This window comes from Nilaparvata lugens, chromosome 5, assembly GCF_014356525.2.
Source record: "Nilaparvata lugens isolate BPH chromosome 5, ASM1435652v1, whole genome shotgun sequence".
NCBI lineage: Eukaryota > Metazoa > Arthropoda > Insecta > Hemiptera > Delphacidae > Nilaparvata > Nilaparvata lugens.
This window is the reverse complement of record NC_052508.1, coordinates 18,682,951-18,702,099: the sequence shown is the minus strand read 5'-3', so window position 1 is coordinate 18,702,099 and position 19,149 is coordinate 18,682,951. Positions and strand designations below refer to the sequence as shown.

Genomic DNA, 19,149 nt, shown 5'->3' with positions numbered 1-19,149 from the left:
AAGGATAACTACCACAATATCACCTTCACAATTACTCAGTTAGTTTGAAACGATCAGAGTTTTTAGTTTTTTGATAAATCTGTGGTTTAACAATGTTTCAGTAGTCTGGTATTTTCATTATTTTATTTAAACTAAATTTAAACATGACCTATTTTCTTGGCAGATTTGAATGAATGTGATGAATGGGGCTACTGTGATCAAATATGTACAAACACAATCGGATCTTATTCCTGCTCATGTTATCCCGGCTATGATCTCAAACTACTCAGTGATAGCTCTGACAAACCTCGATGTTTGGCGCATAATTCGTCTTCGATGAGGATCTTCTTTGCGCATGACAAGTCTGTGTGGCGCATGGACAGTACTGGCTTTGGAGCGACTCTCGTCGCTAACACGACGGCTGCCAGTGGCCTCGACTTCCATTACCTCAAGAACATACTTTATTGGAGCGACACCAAAACAAGAAAGGTATCGTAAGATTCTATCTCCGTCATTCTCATTTTAATTCTCTAGCAATGAGAAAAAAATAAAGATCATTGTGTACAGATCCAGAGATTATTCTTCTTCCAAATGGGAAAGAAATGAAAATTATTTGTACAGATTCAGAAAAATTTATTTTTATTTCAATTCCATTGATAAGTATTATTTGTTTTCCATGAACTCTGTTGAAGTTGAGAAACTTTGTTTCAAATTAATTATGCATTTCCTTTTATTGAGAAATGTGGAATGTATTTCACTCGTGAGGAGAAGCTTCATCAGCCTGTCACAGGGGTCCATTCCATTCCATTCTTCAGGAGTGGATTACCTTAGCTTGTTAGGTTCATATCTGTGCGTGAATGCATTATGCCGTCCTTCATGGAAAAAGGGATTGATGAAATGCAATTAGTTTGAAACAAAGTGTCTCAACTTCAACAGAGTTATTATGAAGTGATCATACTTTTTTCATCCTGTATTTGATGTACCGTATTCATTGTTTTCATATGAATTATGTTTTCTATAGAAAATTCCATGTCCAATTGAAGAAACTGTTTTCTTTCAACCTTCAACCACTCATATATCCGTGATATCCATTTATGTATAAGAGAATACTTCCGAAGGAGTTTTAATACATTAGAAAAATTTCATATTTTATTGTACTTCTACAAGAACACAGCATCATTATAATGAAAGCTGAGAGTATGCTTTTATGCTTTAGTAAGAGTTGAGTAAAGCAGAGCAACGGTGTAGCGAAGGGAGGGGGGATGTTCCAAATTACAACCCTCCCCATGAGCCCGAAAAAAGGCCCAAAAATCCAAGATAACAAAGTCTCCTATTTTCAAAATCCTTGCTACGCTACTGAAGCAGAAATGAATAAACTTCCATAATAATGAAAGCTGGAATCAATATTAATAGGTTTGATATTAGCATAATAATAATATGTTGTGCTGAATTAAAATGGTTTTCTGTTTTCAGATTCATTACCAAACATTATTAGAAAATAGTAAAGTGATAATTCCGCCAAGTTCAAACGAAATCTCGCTGGCTTCGACATGGTCGCCCGTTGCTCTGGCCGTCGACTGGGTGGGAGATAAGCTGTATGTGGCGGACGCAGTCGGACAAAAGATTGATCTCTTCGAGTGGGACGGAAGGCATCATGCCATTGTTCTCAGCACAAACCTCACTAGTCCAGCTGATATTGCTCTAGATCCTACTGTTGGGTAAGTTAGCAATTTCTTTCGATTTTTACTCATTATTATTATTCAATCATGATGTTTTCTGGCACGTTACACTTTTTGAATGTCTTTGTTGTGGAACACTTAGTGAATATTTAGTTTTCCCCATGTTTGGTAAAGTTTTCTCATATGAATTCTAGTACCAAGGAGGAGACTCATGTAGACAATAAAATCAGACATCTAGTATGAAGCTTAATAAGTACATGTAAAAAACTCTATAATAGTGATTGAATTGAGTGTTTCAAACTGATCTCTTTAAAAAAATAAATGATTAAGCATTAAGTATTCATTCATAATTATTTACAATTTTTAAATCTTATACATTGTATCATTGTATGTTACTACATTACAAATTATTACATTTTTCTCACGTAGTACATCATTATCATTCTATTTCAGTAATCTGAATGATTAGGAATAAATTTGATAATTTCAAATCATTCATATATTCCTATAAGGATAATTTGAAGATCTATGAGAGTCTCAGATGTTACATGTACTTATATATTGGGACAGATCTTTGGAATTGGGATTAGTGTCTAATTAGGCTGCAAATGATTATTTGGAAAAATTAGTGTTTTTTAGATCATTCCAATATTTTGTTGAAAGTTTCAATAGTCCTTCTTATCAATTGAATCAAATAATACAAACCCAATTTTTGCAAATCGTACTTCTCAGATTCTATGAAAGGACCAAAGACTTTTGACTTTTTTATTATTCATTCTACTTAAAAATTCATTGATAGAATGTTCTCAACTCACTGTGATTCACAGGTACGGTATGCAAAATACCTTTATTATACTACTATTGTTATAAGTGTTTACACTTGAGTGAATATCAACAACTAACGTTTCTAGAGTGAAGAAAGCATTTATTCTCTTTTCGAAAACAATATAGCAAAAGATGACATTGTACATCTGACATTTTGAAAATGTTTTCTTCGTTTGCACAGATACATGTTCATAGCTGACAGTAATCAAGTTCTAAGAGCAAACATGGATGGAACGAATTCGAAAGCAATTGTTTCGGAGGCCGCTTACAAAGCATCGGGAGTAGCTGTCGATATTCTCGCAAGGCGCATTTTCTGGTGCGACTCATTATTGGACTATATTGAGACTGTTGATTATGAAGGACAAAAACGATTTTTGGTGCTTAGAGGTAAGATGCAACAAAATCTGCTACTAAACTGAAATCATTTTTCAATTTTGATTAAATTAATTCTGCTTATTATTAGTTGTCATGACTGTCTATTCTTATAGGATGATGAGCTTCATGACTATTTCCGATCATAATTGTAGTATAACTAATAACAACGCCTTCTTCCAAGCTTGTTAGTGTCAGATTTTTCAGTAGTTTTGGTCAGTTATTTACTTTGTTTTATCTTATTCCAGTGATATCATTACTTGCCGATGGTAATACAAAAAAATCGTGAAATCTTCTTTTTTATATCATACGATGGTTCTCATTTCCTGGATGAGTGTTACTTCTGTTCTTCAGAGTTACCAATATAAAGCAGTAAACATACTGAATTATTGAGTGTATTAAAGTTACCACAGTAAATAGAAAGTTCACTACGGTACTTGTTTTACTCTATCTCCATTCAAGTAAATTAATTGTGATAGAAATGATTAAAAAGGTAGTAGGCCTATTTGTTTTAATTTATTGTCATTTTAGTAACTGAATTATTAACGAAAATAACACTCTTTTCTAGTATCATTCTAGTAACTAAATTGTGGTAGAAAAACTAAGATGACAAAAAGAATATCATAATTCTCAAGTTTAATTGGTTCAACATTCGCCAGTTGCAAATAATTTACCTTGTATGCATTATATGCAAATAATGATGTATTTACCCGTGTTTTGGCAGGTCAGCCCGTTCCTTCACCGTCCAGATTGGCTGTATTTGAAAGCAAAGTGTATTGGTCGGATGGCACAAAACAGGGCATCATGAGTGTTGACAGATATGTTGGTGCCAATTCGATTCATGGCATTTACAAGCAGAAGGATGTACGGGAACCGAGAGCTGTCAAGGTTGTACATGAGGCTATTCAGCGGTCTGGTACGTTATATTCGAATACAATTTGAAAATAGCCTCACTTATGAAATCAATTAACAGTATCAGTGTAATTTTATTTGAATAGGTGGCAGAAACTGAAGACCTCGAAGAAATGGAAGGATCACTTCACTCGGAACCATTGAAGATAGCACAGAAAATGGAGCGAGATTATACTTTGAATTATACTCCAATTCTTGATTCTTGTAGTAGATGTTATGGTATTTCGAAATCAATTGGATCTCCAAAAAAGCTTGATTATATGAAGTCAAAATCTTTATCATAAAATGTCGAACAGTAATATCATGAACACAGCATGTAAAGAGTTATAGTAACTTACATTCTGTGTTCAAAAACCAACAATGCAGCTTGGAGTACAATGGTGTCTTAACTGACTAGTCGTATTCACTTGTTAATGAGAAAGCTTTTTTGTTATTGATTTCTAATCAGGAAATTTTTTAAATGTATGATCCACTTTTACATCTCCGTAGCAAACTTTAACTACATCAAACTTTATATCATGAACTAGCTAAACTCGAGTGTATAGGAATTGAAATAAAAGATTTGAATGAAAGTGGCTATATTATCAATCGTAGCTAGTCATCCAAAAATGATTTAGTTGATTATAAAAACAAAACAATCTCCCTTTTTACACTATGAACAGAGATATTGTGGAATTTATCCATATTAAGGTGAAATAAAAACAATATTGGCAGTTTCACTTAATTTATTTGAGCCAAACATGAGTTTCCATGCACTAATGCATCATCTACAGTGGTCTTTTTTGGTTAGACTTCCGTTTAATTAGACTTCTTTTTTCGGTTAGGTTTCCGTAGTGCATTGAAACTTAAGTTTGGCTCAAATAAATTATGTGGAACCGACAATATCGTTTTTATTCCACCTTACAATCCGCCTCAACCCACCTCGAAAATGTATTTAGATAGTTAATGTTTCTAGATATAAGACTTCCTATAGAATCGTTCGAAAACAAAATTAAATAATTTAGAAAATCAGAGGATAAATAATGCCATAGAGAAAAGATACGGTACCCTTAACTTTGGGAGCATTGCATTATTCGTCTCTAATCATTCTTCCTGATTTCAGCTCGTAATCCTTGTGGGAGAAACAACGGCGGCTGCCAACAGCTGTGTGTTGTGACAGCTGGCTCGAAAGGAGAAGGAAGTCTCGGGTACCGATGTGCCTGTGAGATTGGCTACAGACTCGCTGAAGATCTGCGCAATTGTAACTGTAAGTTATCTGACTTCATAGCATTATTCTGTAATATCCCGAACTTTTTGTAATCTATGCATGTTTCAAGATAATTATAGATACTGTACTATTCATTCTTTTGATATGAAAACATGTATTTCTGATAATAATACAACTATCTTTGATAATCCAAATCTTAATAGGAAAGAATTTTTTTAATATGTGATAAGACAATCACATCATTGAAAAAACTAGGTTTTATTTTCGTCAACATTTATAAGATTTATTGACTGACAGTCTCGTTTATTTTTTAAATTATGGGGAAGTTCCGCAAAATAAATTCATATTGAACAAATTTTAAAAATCACATTAGATTATAATGATATAGTTTTTATTATTTCTGACATCCAACGGGAGTTTTACATCACCTTAAACTCTGTTCCGGATTATAATTATTATAAGAATTGAATGTTTTCAAGATTGATATGACATCATCAGCTACCTAATAGGATAAAAGAGTGTAGTGATCAGTGAGTGACCTTGTTATCAAGCTAAATCTTAGTAAACACTGTGTTACATTGAGGTTTCTCCTTCATTATTGACCTATTTTGTTTACATGTTTTTTCAGCTTCTCATGAAAACTTTATCAAAGAGTCCTTGTTACATTTCAGATAGGAAAAATATTGCCATAATCACAACTGCTCTAAGTTTCATATTAGCGCTAGTAAGAATATATATTTTATTTTTGTTGAAGTTGAATTTTGATTTTGTTTTTGCAGTGGTTCAAGAGTTCCTTCTCTACTCGCAACAAAGGTTCATAAAAGGCAGAGTAATGCAGCCTGCTATGGAAGGATTCACCGATGCCATACTTCCTTACGTCTCAAGAAGAGCAAGGTTCGTTGGACTGGACTTCGATGCCAAAGATAATTTCATTTATTACTCAGATGTTCTGCAAGATGTCATCTATAGGATACGGACGAATGGAACAGGTAAAAATAATTCTCCCCAAATTTAATTTCAAGAAGTTTAGTCAAAATATTTAAATCCTTATTTTTGATATGAATACTTAGCTCAATATTCAACGAAACAGAGACTGCATAACTTTGTTTCTAGTCTACAGAATATATGACTGAAAATTCCATTTGCATCTCAGCAAAATAAAGAATTTGCATAGATCGCTATAAGAGTTTTCAAGTTTGATCAGGAATTGATAACTTACTGTAAACTTACTCATCTCCTACCTCTTAGTTACTTTATCTTGATTATTTTACTACTGTACCTAAATAATTTTTATATTGAGAAACTTTTATTTTGAAGTACCTACATTTTAATTGAATAATTCAACTTTGAATCATATTCATGTGAATAATAAAATCAAGTAGATTCAAGACAAAAGACAAATCGAAATAGCTAGAACATTCCAATTCAATGTAGAAGAATCCTTATGCTATGTAAAAATAACTCAAAAACTGGTTGATATTTCAGCTCTAGTTATGCTTGCAATAATCTATTATTTTTCTAAGATGATTGTTGTAGAGAAAAGTAAATGGTCTCAAGTTTGAGTTTGTAATTTGTTCTATGCTTATGCATTACTAAACTTCACGATCAAAGTTGTTACATTATATTGGAACATGACCAAGAAAACAATGCCATGAACCAAAATGCTACCTCTTCTAAGACCTACAAAACAATGTATCGAACTGAAATTCCACCTCTCTTTCTATCTTATTCATTTTATTCCATTTGCATTTTGATGAAATAGGACTCCTTCATGCACAATTTTCTCAAACATGTTCATTAATTTATTGTACAGGTAGAGAAATAGTGTTACCATCACATCATGAAGGCGTTGAAGGATTAGCGGTTGATTGGGCAGCCAAGAATCTGTATTACATTGACAGTCGCAAGGGGACTCTGAATGTGCTCAGTACCAGAAATGCCACCTACCGGCGCACTCTGCTACGAAATCTCAAGCGACCCAGAGCCATCGTTGTTCATCCAAACAAGGGGTTAGTAATTCTTATTGTACTCATAAATCATAAAACTTAATTGGAGTAGTATCTTTCTCTAATCTCAAACTCTGAAAATTAGCAGATTTGATATTGCCTGAAATAAATAGAAAAATACTAAAATTATAGTAATTTGAAAAATGAAAATATTGATGAAATTGACTGAAATACTGACATTTCAGTGGTCAAGAGCAACATAGAGTATAAATTTAGTATATACTGATTTACAAAACTTGAAAAATAGTTCAAAAACAGTTTAGAGGAGCATTTGATTGCTGCAGGTATGACTGAGAACAACTAGAAAAATCGCTTTGTTTATTATATGAATAACGAATAAATAATTAAAACATTCATTTTTAAACGAATCCAAAATAATTTAATTTTATTGGGATATTGCAGTAGAATTAAATTTTATCTATCACTTTCTACATTCCTATATTGTTTGTTATGTTCAGTATTAATAGTTCAACCATAGTAGAAGCATATCATTTTAACTGAATTCCCAAATTGAATTTATTTTTAATCCAGCTTGTTAGTTTCCAACAATCAGCAATTTCATAATTGAAAACAAGATTGTTTATTTGCAATGTCTGATTTTCTTACTATGTCTGATTTGAATATTTTTCCCTGTAGAAACAAGGCTTGAAGTACATTTTCTCACTGAAACTCCTACATTTTTCCAAAATTAAAAACAAGATTGTTCACTTAGAGGTAGCCTATGTCTGATTCGAATATTTTACCCTGTAGAAACAAGGCTTGAAGTACATTTTCTCACTGAAACTCCTACCTACATTTTTCCAATTTTTCCATAATAAAAAACAAGATTGTTCATTTAGAGGTAGCCCATGTCTGATTTCAATACTTTTCCCTCTATTAGAATCAAGGCTTCAATTACAATTTTTCTCTGAATCTCCCACATTTTTTGACTATTCATAATTAAAAACAATAGCCCTACTGTTCATTTACAAGTAGTCTATGTCTGATTTCAATATTTCTCCCTCTAGAATTAAGGCTTAAAGTATTACTTGCATCCTAATAATAATTATTCCAATTGATGTTGATTTCAGCTACATTTTCTTCTCTGAGTGGGACCGTCCAGCCAACATCACTCGCGCACATACCGATGGCACGAACCTGCTAGTTTTCAGAAATGTGACCTTGGGATGGCCAAACGGGCTCTCGGTTGATTTCGACAGAGACCGCCTATACTGGTGCGATGCTCTCCTAGATCACGTGCAGCATTCCAATTTGGACGGCACTGATGTCAAAACTATCAGCTCAAGATTGATTAGGCATCCATTTTCAATCGTTATATTCAATGGTGAGTCAAGAGCATCATCTGTCTTACTTGTTACTTGTTTAGTCTTCTCCGCAGTCAGAGACCGGGGATTCGTCATTTTCCCTCAGTTTTGAGGTCATGTGGTATCAGCTGCTCGTCCAGGCAGGTGTTGAAATGTATGGTTCTCAATGAATTCCCTCAACATGTAATATGCTAATCAGTATTCTCATCATGGTTGACATTCAATTATTGAATCAATTCCAACGAGAAATCTAATTCTTTCATATATTATTAACAAATCGAATAAAAATCAAAGAATGTTTGTGTCAAAGACAAACATGACTTAAATGTATCATTAATCTTATTAATTAATTGATTTATCATCACCAGTACTTACAACTTTAAAATATATAGTCTAACATATTATATAAAATATGCACAGTAATTCACTTTTTTATTTTTTTAGATTTCATGTACATCACCGATTGGCGACTGGATTCGATAATCAAACTTCACAAGCTGACTGGAGACAAAGAGGAAATCCTTGTTCGTGAATCTCAAAACAACCGGTTATATGGCGTTAAAGTTTACAGTGAATCCGAACAAGTTCTTAATTTGACTCATCCATGTGCTATAAACAACGGTGGTTGCCAAAAACTGTGTTTTGCAGTGCCTACAAAAACTGAAAGTGTTTCTGGACTCAAGGTAAATAATTTATTTATATTATATTTTCTCATTGTGACTTATGCATGCCATTATTGCATTATCCACTATTCAAATGTTTGAAATTTAAAAAATTGAATAATCGTGTACAAAATTGAGAAGACTCAAGTAATTAAACCTATTCATAATGTCTTATTGAAATATGTTATTCCTGGTTTATATTGCGCGTTAACATATTATATCATCATATGAAGTGTTATGTGATTGATCAGTAAACTCAATGTCGACATTTCATTTCTAAACGCTCTAGAAGGGCCTCCTGTATACAGGAGATATATAGGATGTCCTGGTTCTAGTGATGCAATTGTGAGGGAACTCATATATGTGAATTATCGCGCATACTCTACTCTTATAAGCATTTCTATCAATTGAAGTAGAGTATATTCAGTTTAAGCTTTTACTATGAAAACAGCTCTAAAAGTATATATACTATTTATGTGTCCCAGTCTGTTTCTTGTTTCATATTGTATTAAGAATTCATGAACAGAAATAGGCATCACAGAATATTAAATAGGCATTCAAGAAGATGAGAGTGTAGACGATTATAAGAAAACTATTGAGATTATAAGATTATACTGAAGATTATTATAGAGATGACATTCTTTAGCTATTATTTCAAAATTCAGTCAACTAACCTAAAACTCAATAAAATTCATAGATAGAGAACAGAGCTAGCAGAGATGACCAAACACAAGTGTTTACATATTTAGCGCTTACGTGAGTAGCATATTCTAACCTTCCACTATGAAAAAAAAGTAAGACGAATCAGCTGATGAAAAATCTTTTAAATATGTAAGCATTTGCTCCAGAGTTCAGAAGCATAAGGTAAAAGTATAAGGTAAAGCTTATTCTTATAATGATGAGCAAATGCTTATGCTTCTACTTAATGCTCATGAGCAAAACCTTATGTTCCATGCTCATGAGCATTTGCTCAGTTTTTATTCATACGCCCCAATGTTTCTTGTTTCATATTTCTTGTTAAGATGTAATGAATAGTAATAAATCAATACATATTCTTTTGAAATGTGCAATATTAACTGTTTTAAATGAACTCAATGATGTACTTTAATGAACGGTTGTGTTGTAGGTGCACTGCGGCTGTCCGTACGGCGAGAAGCTGGAGGAGGGTGCGGAGGCAAGCATGTGCATCGCCGACCCCAGCTCTGAGCCACCAGTGGCCGCCTGCCCCAACCGGTGGGACTTCACCTGCAACAACCAGCGCTGCATCTCCAAGGCCTGGGTCTGCGACGGTGATGATTTTGATTCATTTAACAGAGCCGACATGCAAACCGGGCGAATTCCAGTGTCACTCGGGCCGCTGCATCCCGCTGGCGTTCAAGTGCGACGGCGAGAACGACTGTGGAGACCACAGCGACGAGACGGGCTGCGTGAATGTCACGTGTCCCAGCTCGCAGTTCCGCTGCGACAACGGCCGCTGTGTGCCCGCCACCTGGAAGTGCGACTCTGAGAACGACTGCTATGACAGCTCCGACGAGGGAGAGTCATGTACTGAACAGACCTGTGCTTATTTCCAGGTCAGTGCAGCATCACTTTCAACTGACATCATTGATTGAATGGATGGAATTGATGCTACATCTATAAAATGTTGATAGATCAGATAGATAAATGTTAATAAGCATTTTATAGATCACTATATTTTGGTAAGGGCTACTTGTATTTATGTGAAAATTGAAAAAATCAAAGTGCACTTTTTTCAACTCACGCATGTTTCGACATATTAATGTCATTTCCGAGTAGGATAGGAAAACGTACTATCAAGTACTATTTCCTTCTATTTACTTGAGCACATGGTATATCTTTTTTGATTCAGTGTTCTCATCTGTAAACTACTGTCAGCATTAATATTAGATTGTAAACTGTCAGAATGGATGGTTGAAATTGATGTTAGTCATGAGTAGTTCTTACAAATTATAGGAAATCTTACTACACGCTAATATTTTTTCCAAACTTCACCTAAGGCTTTCAGATCAACTGGGATTTGAATGTGGAGATTCAATGAGCAACATTGATCTTGCCACTGTATACTCGTGTATCACTCACAGAACTAGTTCAAACCATCTATGGCTGAATAAGATTCCTTTTATGTTGTTTTATAATTTATTGTAGTTATGATGATTAAGAACATATGGTGATGATAGTGATTTTGTAAGACTGGCCAAACGGATAAAAAGAAGTCACAAACATGTATTTATTAGAATAACAGGAAGCTAGTTGTTGTCGCTGTTACACTGTTATTCGTTATCGACAAAGCAATTCTCTATACAAGAGATTGATGGTACTATAACAAATGAAACTGGATTTTCCTTTTACATTTGAATTAAAAGAAACCAATTTTCACAGACTAACAATCATCAATCTCAACTTAATTGCAAACTTGATTCTACTATGATGAGGTTTTATGTTTCAAAACAGTTTGAAACAAGACAAATTCTAGTTTTAAAAGTAGGTAACGGTTTGCATTGTGTGTTTGCAGTTCACATGTCCGCGCTCGGGCCACTGCATTCCGACGTCGTGGGTGTGTGACGGAGACAACGACTGTCACGACAACCAGGACGAGGAGGGGTGTCCGCCGATCACCTGCTCCGCCACTCAGTTCAAGTGCGCCGACCTCAAGCAGTGCATCCAGGAGAACTACAAGTGTGACGGCATCAACGACTGCACCGACGGCAGTGATGAACTCGGATGTCGTAAGTGCACTTATCACTGTTCTCCAACACATGTTTCTGTTCATTTGTTGTAGAATCTTTTCTTCCGGCATTTAATCAGAACAGAATTCGGCAATTTGTGTTCTGAACACTCTGATTTAAGGTCAACACACACAGCAACAGACAGACGTAACTGCCTGTATTATACCTGTCGTAGATGTATGTGGAATACATATGTAGAATTCCTATATACAGAATATATGACAGAGGATAATCAATCATCTACAAACAAACTTAAGAATACGTATGCAGACAGTCTGTGCGTTGCTACATTCGAACCCCTGGGGTACGAAGAATCCGTTCGTATGTTGCTGGGTGCGTTTGCCTTAATTCCTAGAGGTGCGTACATATATAAGCGCCTCCCACACGCTCCGCCCTCGCTCCGCACTCGCACCGATCATGAACGTTACGGGAGATGTTAGCTCCTCTCGCGTTCCACTCTTGCTCCACCTTCGATCATCAATCGCTCTGCTCGAGTGACGTTCGATTGCGGAGCAGAGCACCTTAGGAAGATACACTTTTCCTGCACTCAACATTCTCTGTTACTTCTCCAGTAGAAAATTCTCACACTGCACTGAATACTGTTCTCTTCTACTAACTTGAGCACATGAAATATTTTTCTTGATTCAGTTTTCCACCTGTAAAATTGTGTGGAATCGAGTAAGTGGGTTAACGTTCTCAACAGCAAATAATAGTATTTTGTGTTGAAAAGTATCACAATAAGAGGCGAGATTGACAAAATGAGACTACTGTAATAGAATAATGCATCAAATACATTCACAAAATAAATAGATTATTCTACAGAGTGAGACTAGAGTATTTGTCCAGCTAATAAAACTATCTTTTTGAGAAAATGTTGAGATTTTTCCTCATTCAGTTTCTTGATCTCCTGCAAAATTGTGTGAAATTGAGTTGCCAGTAAAAGTTCTCAGCCGCAAACAATGGTATTTTGGGTTAGAAAGTGTCACAGTAGGAGGCGAGATTACCAAAATAAGGCTGCTGTAATAGAATAATGCATTTAATACATTGTAAAAATCAATAGATTGTTATAAAACACTTCATTCACATGAGCTACTTTTAAATAAAAAAAATATGTATATAAAATCTTATAGCACCCTTTATTTAAAAAAAAAACTTGAAAATAGTTTAACAACTAGTTTCGGTGATATCACACCATCGTCAGGTTATAAAATGTCCTCATTTTTATCACCGAAACTAGTTGTTAAACTATTTTAAAGTTTTTTTTTGGAAATAAAGGGTGCTATAAGATTTTATATAGTTTTATTAATAGATTGTTGTACAGTATGAGACCAGCTAATTGAACTTTCTCTTCTACCAACTTGAAAACATGTTAGATTCTTCCTCATTCAGTTTCTTGATCTCCTGCAAAATTGTGTGAAATTGAGTTGCCAGTAAAAGTTCTCAGCCGCAAACAATGGTATTTTGGGTTAGAAAGTGTCACAGTAGGAGGCGAGATTACCAAAATAAGGCTGCTGTAATAGAATAATGCATTTAATACATTGTAAAAATCAATAGATTGTTATAAAAACACTTCATTCACATGTGCTACTTTTAAATTAAAAAAAAAACAATATAAAATCTTATAGCACCCTTTATTTAAAAAAAAAATGAAAATAGTTTAACAACTAGTTTCGGTGATATCACACCATCGTCAGGTTATAAAATGTCCTCATCTTTATCACCGAAACTAGTTGTTAAACTATTTTAAAGTTTTTTTAAAAATAAAGGGTGCTATAAGATTTTATATAGTTTTATCAATAGATTGTTGTACAGTATGAGACCAGCTAATTTAACTTTCTCTTCTACCAACTTGAAAACATGTTAGATTCTTCCTCATTCAGTTTCTTGATCTCCTGCAAAATTGTGTGAAATTGAGTTGCCAGTAAAAGTTCTCAGCCGCAAACAATGGTATTTTGGGTTAGAAAGTGTCACAGTAGGAGGTGAGATTACCAAAATAAGGCTGCTGTAATAGAATAATGCATCAAATACATTCACAAAATAAATAGATTATTCTACAGAGTGAGACTAGAGTATTTGTCCAGCTAATAAAACTATCTTTTTGAGAAAATGTTGAGATTTTTCCTCATTCAGTTTTTTGATCTCCTGCGAAATTATCTAAAATTTAGCCGGTAAAAGTTATTAGCACCAAATAATAATATTTTGTGTAAGAAAGTTGTAAAAAGTATCAAAATAAGATGCGAGATTGTCAAAATGAGGCTGAAGTAAATGCAGGAAATAAGTTGACAAGGTAAAAAGATCATTGTACAGTATGACACTAGAGTATCTGTTCAGCTCTTCAATATCTCCTCAAATTATTGATATTGAGATATTAAAAATTCATATTTGTCAAGAAGTATTTTCAATCATTAGTTTTCTTATTCGTATCTCCTTCATTTCACGCTACATTGAACGATCAACTGGAGATTGAATACAGAGGCCTCCTTCTATGCTTAACTTGTTGACTAGTTTTGTGAAGAACACAATTTCTTCAAACTCATTACTACTGACTACTGAGAATATATGATGGAAGAAAACAGGAACGTTTTGTGTGACATTTAGTATCCAATGAATCAATTTTAATTGTTGCAGCAACACTGGCTCCGAATCAATGCGACACTGAGAAGCAGTTCAAGTGCGTGAAGTCGGGAATCTGCATTCCGAAAACGTGGCACTGTGACGGCACACCTGACTGTGATGACGAGTCTGATGAGCCTTCTACCTGCGGAGATGTAAGCTTTCACTCAGTCATAAATATTGATAGCTTCATTAAATTGAGACAATAAAAAGCGAAAAGCGGATAACATTAAAAATAAAGTGGAACCCTACTAAAGCTGTAGCTCAATTCATCTCTCATCTTAATAAGTATTAACTAGTAGTTCTGTGAACAGTAGACCTCACGCAGTTCTCTCATCCACAAGTATCTGATGTCCCCTGTTCTAGTTGATTCAGTTGAATCACATAATTCACAGTTCAATCATAACTTACTCTTAAAAACTGTTATTTGTTTTCTCCAAGATCAAGATATTGATGGGCACGCAACATATAAAATATTGAAACCCTACCTTATAGAAATAGACACGGCCACACATCTGTGTAATGCATGCAATGAATAATCCACTTGTCAGCTGATTGATGACATTATTTTAATGACCAATTATGAATAATTCTATAGTCTGATTGATCCTATCTTCAAAGTAGATGATTTATAATAGTGATATCAGAGTATGGAGGAATTCTTTTTATTTTTATATTATCCTTAAAATGCAAAATTTCAAAAAACCTTGTGTATAAATCGACGCGCAGTTAGAAAAGGAATATTCCTGCCAAATATCATCGAATTCTATCAACGCGTTTGGCTGTAATCACGTTACATACAGACAGACAAGAGAAAATCCGAGATAAAACATAGACCTCACTACATTCGGTCAATAATTAATACTTATCATTTGTTATAAACAATTGACAAGTTTTATTTTTTCAAACCGTCTTGAATAACCATATGGAGCTCACGTGGGCATCTTTCTCAGATGAAAACATTGCGAAAGTAATACCACAGAATACATTTTATTCTGTAATAATACTATACAACGAAACCTATTATTATCACACTATCAAAAATATCAGTTATCCAAATTAATACTGTTTGGTAATGTACTAAAATAAATAATTTTTTTTAATTTATTAAATAATTATTCCCAGGTGAAACTTAAAAGAATTTATGGATCCCTTTCTACAGTACACAATTGAATTTATTATTACTGAAAATGATATGGTTTAAGTGAAAACCTAAACAACTCCGAAGTTACAACTAAAAACATCAGTAGAAACATAATTGTTAGAAATTTTGATAATGATAGATATTAATTTATTAATTCCATCGAAATACTTTGCACTAGGTAGACCAGCAGACAGGGTGGGAAAATTGTTTAGTCATAAACGCAGGACTGTCTAGTGTAAAGAATTTTAATATTTCGGGTTTTCCAAGCAATACAGATATAGAAGGATTACCTCTCCTACCTGGCTATTGTTTTAAAGATACCACGATCACCAAGTACCATGTTTCCCATTGATTTTATATGGAAAATGGCCATATTTACCATTGAATACATACTCAATACCAATAATTTGTATTGAAGATGGAATAAATGAAGGATACTCAACTGCTAGATAGTATGTTCTATGCTAGAATGTAACGCATTCATGTACATTTTGAATAAAGAGATTGTTTGATTGATTGATTGATTGATTGACTGCTTTCTGTATTAAAGTTCTGTATAGAATTACATTCAATAAGCCCTAATTTTTCCAAATAAATGAACTGCTTGCTGTGTTTGTCTCGTAGCGTGCAGTGAAGTACTGTAATGTATGAGTTGTGATGATGTGTATGGTTGAATGATGTGCCTCAGGTAGCATGCCAGCCGAGCTACTTCAAGTGCAACAATTCGCAGTGTGTGTTCAAAGCATACATCTGCGACGGCTACGATGACTGTGGCGATGGCTCAGACGAACATGCAATGCACGCGTGCGGCACTCCTCCTTTCACGTAAGTCTACAATTATTATTCTCTATTTTGTCTCCTTGAAATAAATTTGATAGAGTTGAGCTTATCATCGCAATGACTTATATGTTTCACCCATGAGATGACTGTAACAAATGAGTAATAGTTACTACCCCGTTATAGAAATTTGGCACAAATTATATATGTGTGTAAGATTCATCCCTCCTGAATCCAATATAAAAATGTCGACTGTTCATTCTTGTCAAAAATAATCAATTAAGTTTTATTCGCCAAGAAAATATTTTTCTTCGATGATTTAATAATAATTTTATTAATTAGATATTTTGTTAATAAATTATATTTCTACATTGTTAAACATAATCTGGCAACGTTACGGAGCTAGGAAAGGATAGCGCTACCTGCTTTGTCGAATGATAGACAAGGATAGCAACACCAATGTTAATCAAATACTGCCATTATAACGTGGACCTCACTATAAGCATTTATGAGTTGTCATCAATAGGGATTGTTCAATTCAAGATAATAGGCGTGTGAATTCGAGTACAAAGTAGAAAAATTGAACTCTTTGATATTTCTTTTAAATAAAAGTAAAACCCAATATAACTATAGAACACGGACACTCATAATTTATTTAGTATTTTCAAAATGATTTAAATACATTAGCCTACATTTTTTCCAATCATTCAGTTCTATTTCAATGGATTCATCAATAAAAACAAATTGTTGGGCTGAAGATATTCAAGTAATATTTATTGAAAAAGTTGTCACATTAAATCACATTTGAGTATTACTCATTCGAATGAATGACTGGTGACTTGTCAATGACAAAATCTAAAAAAAAGTATATTTATTGAATACGATAGACGTGCTAATAAGCTAATGCAATCTGACATAATTCCATCATAGCCTAAATAAATAAACTCATTATTCTCGAATTTGAAATAAACTTTCTGTACAAAATGCTATTTATTGGTAAGCGGAGTTTGTGGAATTGCTACCCATAATACACAGTGAGAGGAAAATGAGTTTAAAAACAGAAGTTGAATTAAATTGCTCAAGGAGAGAAAGGATGAGATAAGAGAAGAATGAGATTTTTCACTAATTATTAAACTTTTTCGATGATATCCCAAATCTAGAAGATCAGTTTTCAACTCACATGCCCATTTTGCAGGGAGTTACGTGCACATGTCCGACTGGTGAAGTGCTGTCGAACGATAGCACAACTTGCATAGATTGGAATGAGTGCGACCCTCCGGGCATGTGCTCCCAGGAGTGTGTCAACACAAAGGGCGGTTTCCTCTGTTTGTGTGGCGATGGCTATACATTGGAAAAGGATGACCGAACTTGCAAAGCGTTGAGTAAGTTGAATACTCAAAACCTAATAGAATCTTATTGTTAACAATAAACTCCTATACTGTTTCTTGTGCTAAAACTTATTGTGTTTTTTTTACTATGTATTGTAATGCTGTTTTGTGAAATGGGTCTATCAAGACCTAGCACATCATATTATTTATTTATATTTTTTACAGAGAAGCACTGATTGGGAGAGAAAAACTAAAGATACTCCTTGTACTATTTAATAATCAACCAATCAATCTGATGTCTTGAGAGTCTCTCTGTTCACCATTAATCTTTTCTCTATATTTCATTAAATTCTAGTAAATGTTTTTCATTATTGATATTTAAAGATCATTTTCGAATTTCGTTTTCTCTCAATACGTTTGGTTTAATCTTGTATTTTATTACTTATATTGCCATAATTCTCTTCATAGCAGAGAAACGTTCTTACTAAAACTGAAAATTAATATTTGATTTCAACAATGAATATTCATTAACACATTGGATATCAAGTATTCAAGAACCTTCAAAAATATTTTTTTCAGAAAATTATGGGTTTCAAATGCAAATACGTACAGGTTTGAAAATTAACTTGTATTATTATACTCAATTTTCGATGACTGGTACAATAAAATATTTAGTACAATATTGATAACTGATTCAAAATATGAAGTATTCACGTATGAAGTATTTATGAACATTCACAATTTTACAATTCTTTTATTTTCATCGATGTTTCTTTGTTTTCACAGATCGCAGCGCTGCCTTCTTGATCATATCCAACCGTCACTCTATTGTTGTTGCTGACTTAAAAGAGCATAGTTTGGAGAGAGTGCCAGTAATTGTTGAAAATGTGGTAGCAACCACATCAAATATGCACACCGGTACTATATTCTGGTCGGATATGAAATTGAAGAAAATCTCACGGCTGGACCGCGGAAGTGAACCAAAGGATGTAAGTTAAACATTCTTCATATGTTATGGAGTATGCAAAATTTTCGAATTGATTTATAATAAAAATATAGAAGTAGAGGTGATATTGTGTTACATATAATTATCATATATTGTCTCAGGATAAGTTGTTTATTTTTTCCCAAATCTGATAAAATTGACTAACAATTTGATCTATTAAGGGCGGAATGAAGATTCTAGGTCCTCTCTGTCACACAATCCTTGGAAATTGGTCTGAAAATGTTTCGTCGTTTAGAAATGTGGAATTATAATTAGTATGGTGACTATTCGTTAGTTTAGGTTGAAATGCCATTATTAATTCCTAGTAAATCTATTCATACATGGTTTTAAAATCATTATCTGTAGTGCTTTTCATGGCAAAACGCCTCTGGGCAGCTTGTAATCACCATTTTCAGCTATTACCACTTGCCAAAGGTCTCCAACTATGATATTAAAAAATAATTGTGTATCATTGAATCAATAAAAGAATAAAGAATATCTATAGTGAACTGTTTACTATAGATAACTACGTAGCTATCAAAACAAGCTCTCATTATTTTTTAATGTTTAATATTTCAAAATATTATCAGTTTCAAATTCTTCTATCTA

At 33.7% G+C, this 19,149-nt stretch overlaps 1 protein-coding gene across 1 annotated transcript in view; it reads left to right on the top strand.

The window, feature by feature from the left end:
* The window catches only part of LOC111044632 (low-density lipoprotein receptor-related protein 2), a 247,182-nt gene that overhangs the window by 174,842 nt on the left and 53,191 nt on the right, over positions 1–19,149 (top strand). Inside the window, 16 exon segments of the mRNA XM_039429403.1 lie at positions 164–468; positions 1,453–1,697; positions 2,665–2,870; positions 3,580–3,771; positions 4,870–5,013; positions 5,754–5,963; positions 6,788–6,983; positions 8,051–8,304; positions 8,729–8,967; positions 10,073–10,248; positions 10,250–10,520; positions 11,480–11,693; positions 14,322–14,461; positions 16,139–16,277; positions 17,364–17,609; positions 18,342–18,544. Of these exon segments, the coding sequence (XP_039285337.1) occupies positions 164–468; positions 1,453–1,697; positions 2,665–2,870; positions 3,580–3,771; positions 4,870–5,013; positions 5,754–5,963; positions 6,788–6,983; positions 8,051–8,304; positions 8,729–8,967; positions 10,073–10,248; positions 10,250–10,520; positions 11,480–11,693; positions 14,322–14,461; positions 16,139–16,277; positions 17,364–17,609; positions 18,342–18,544 (3,380 nt within the window).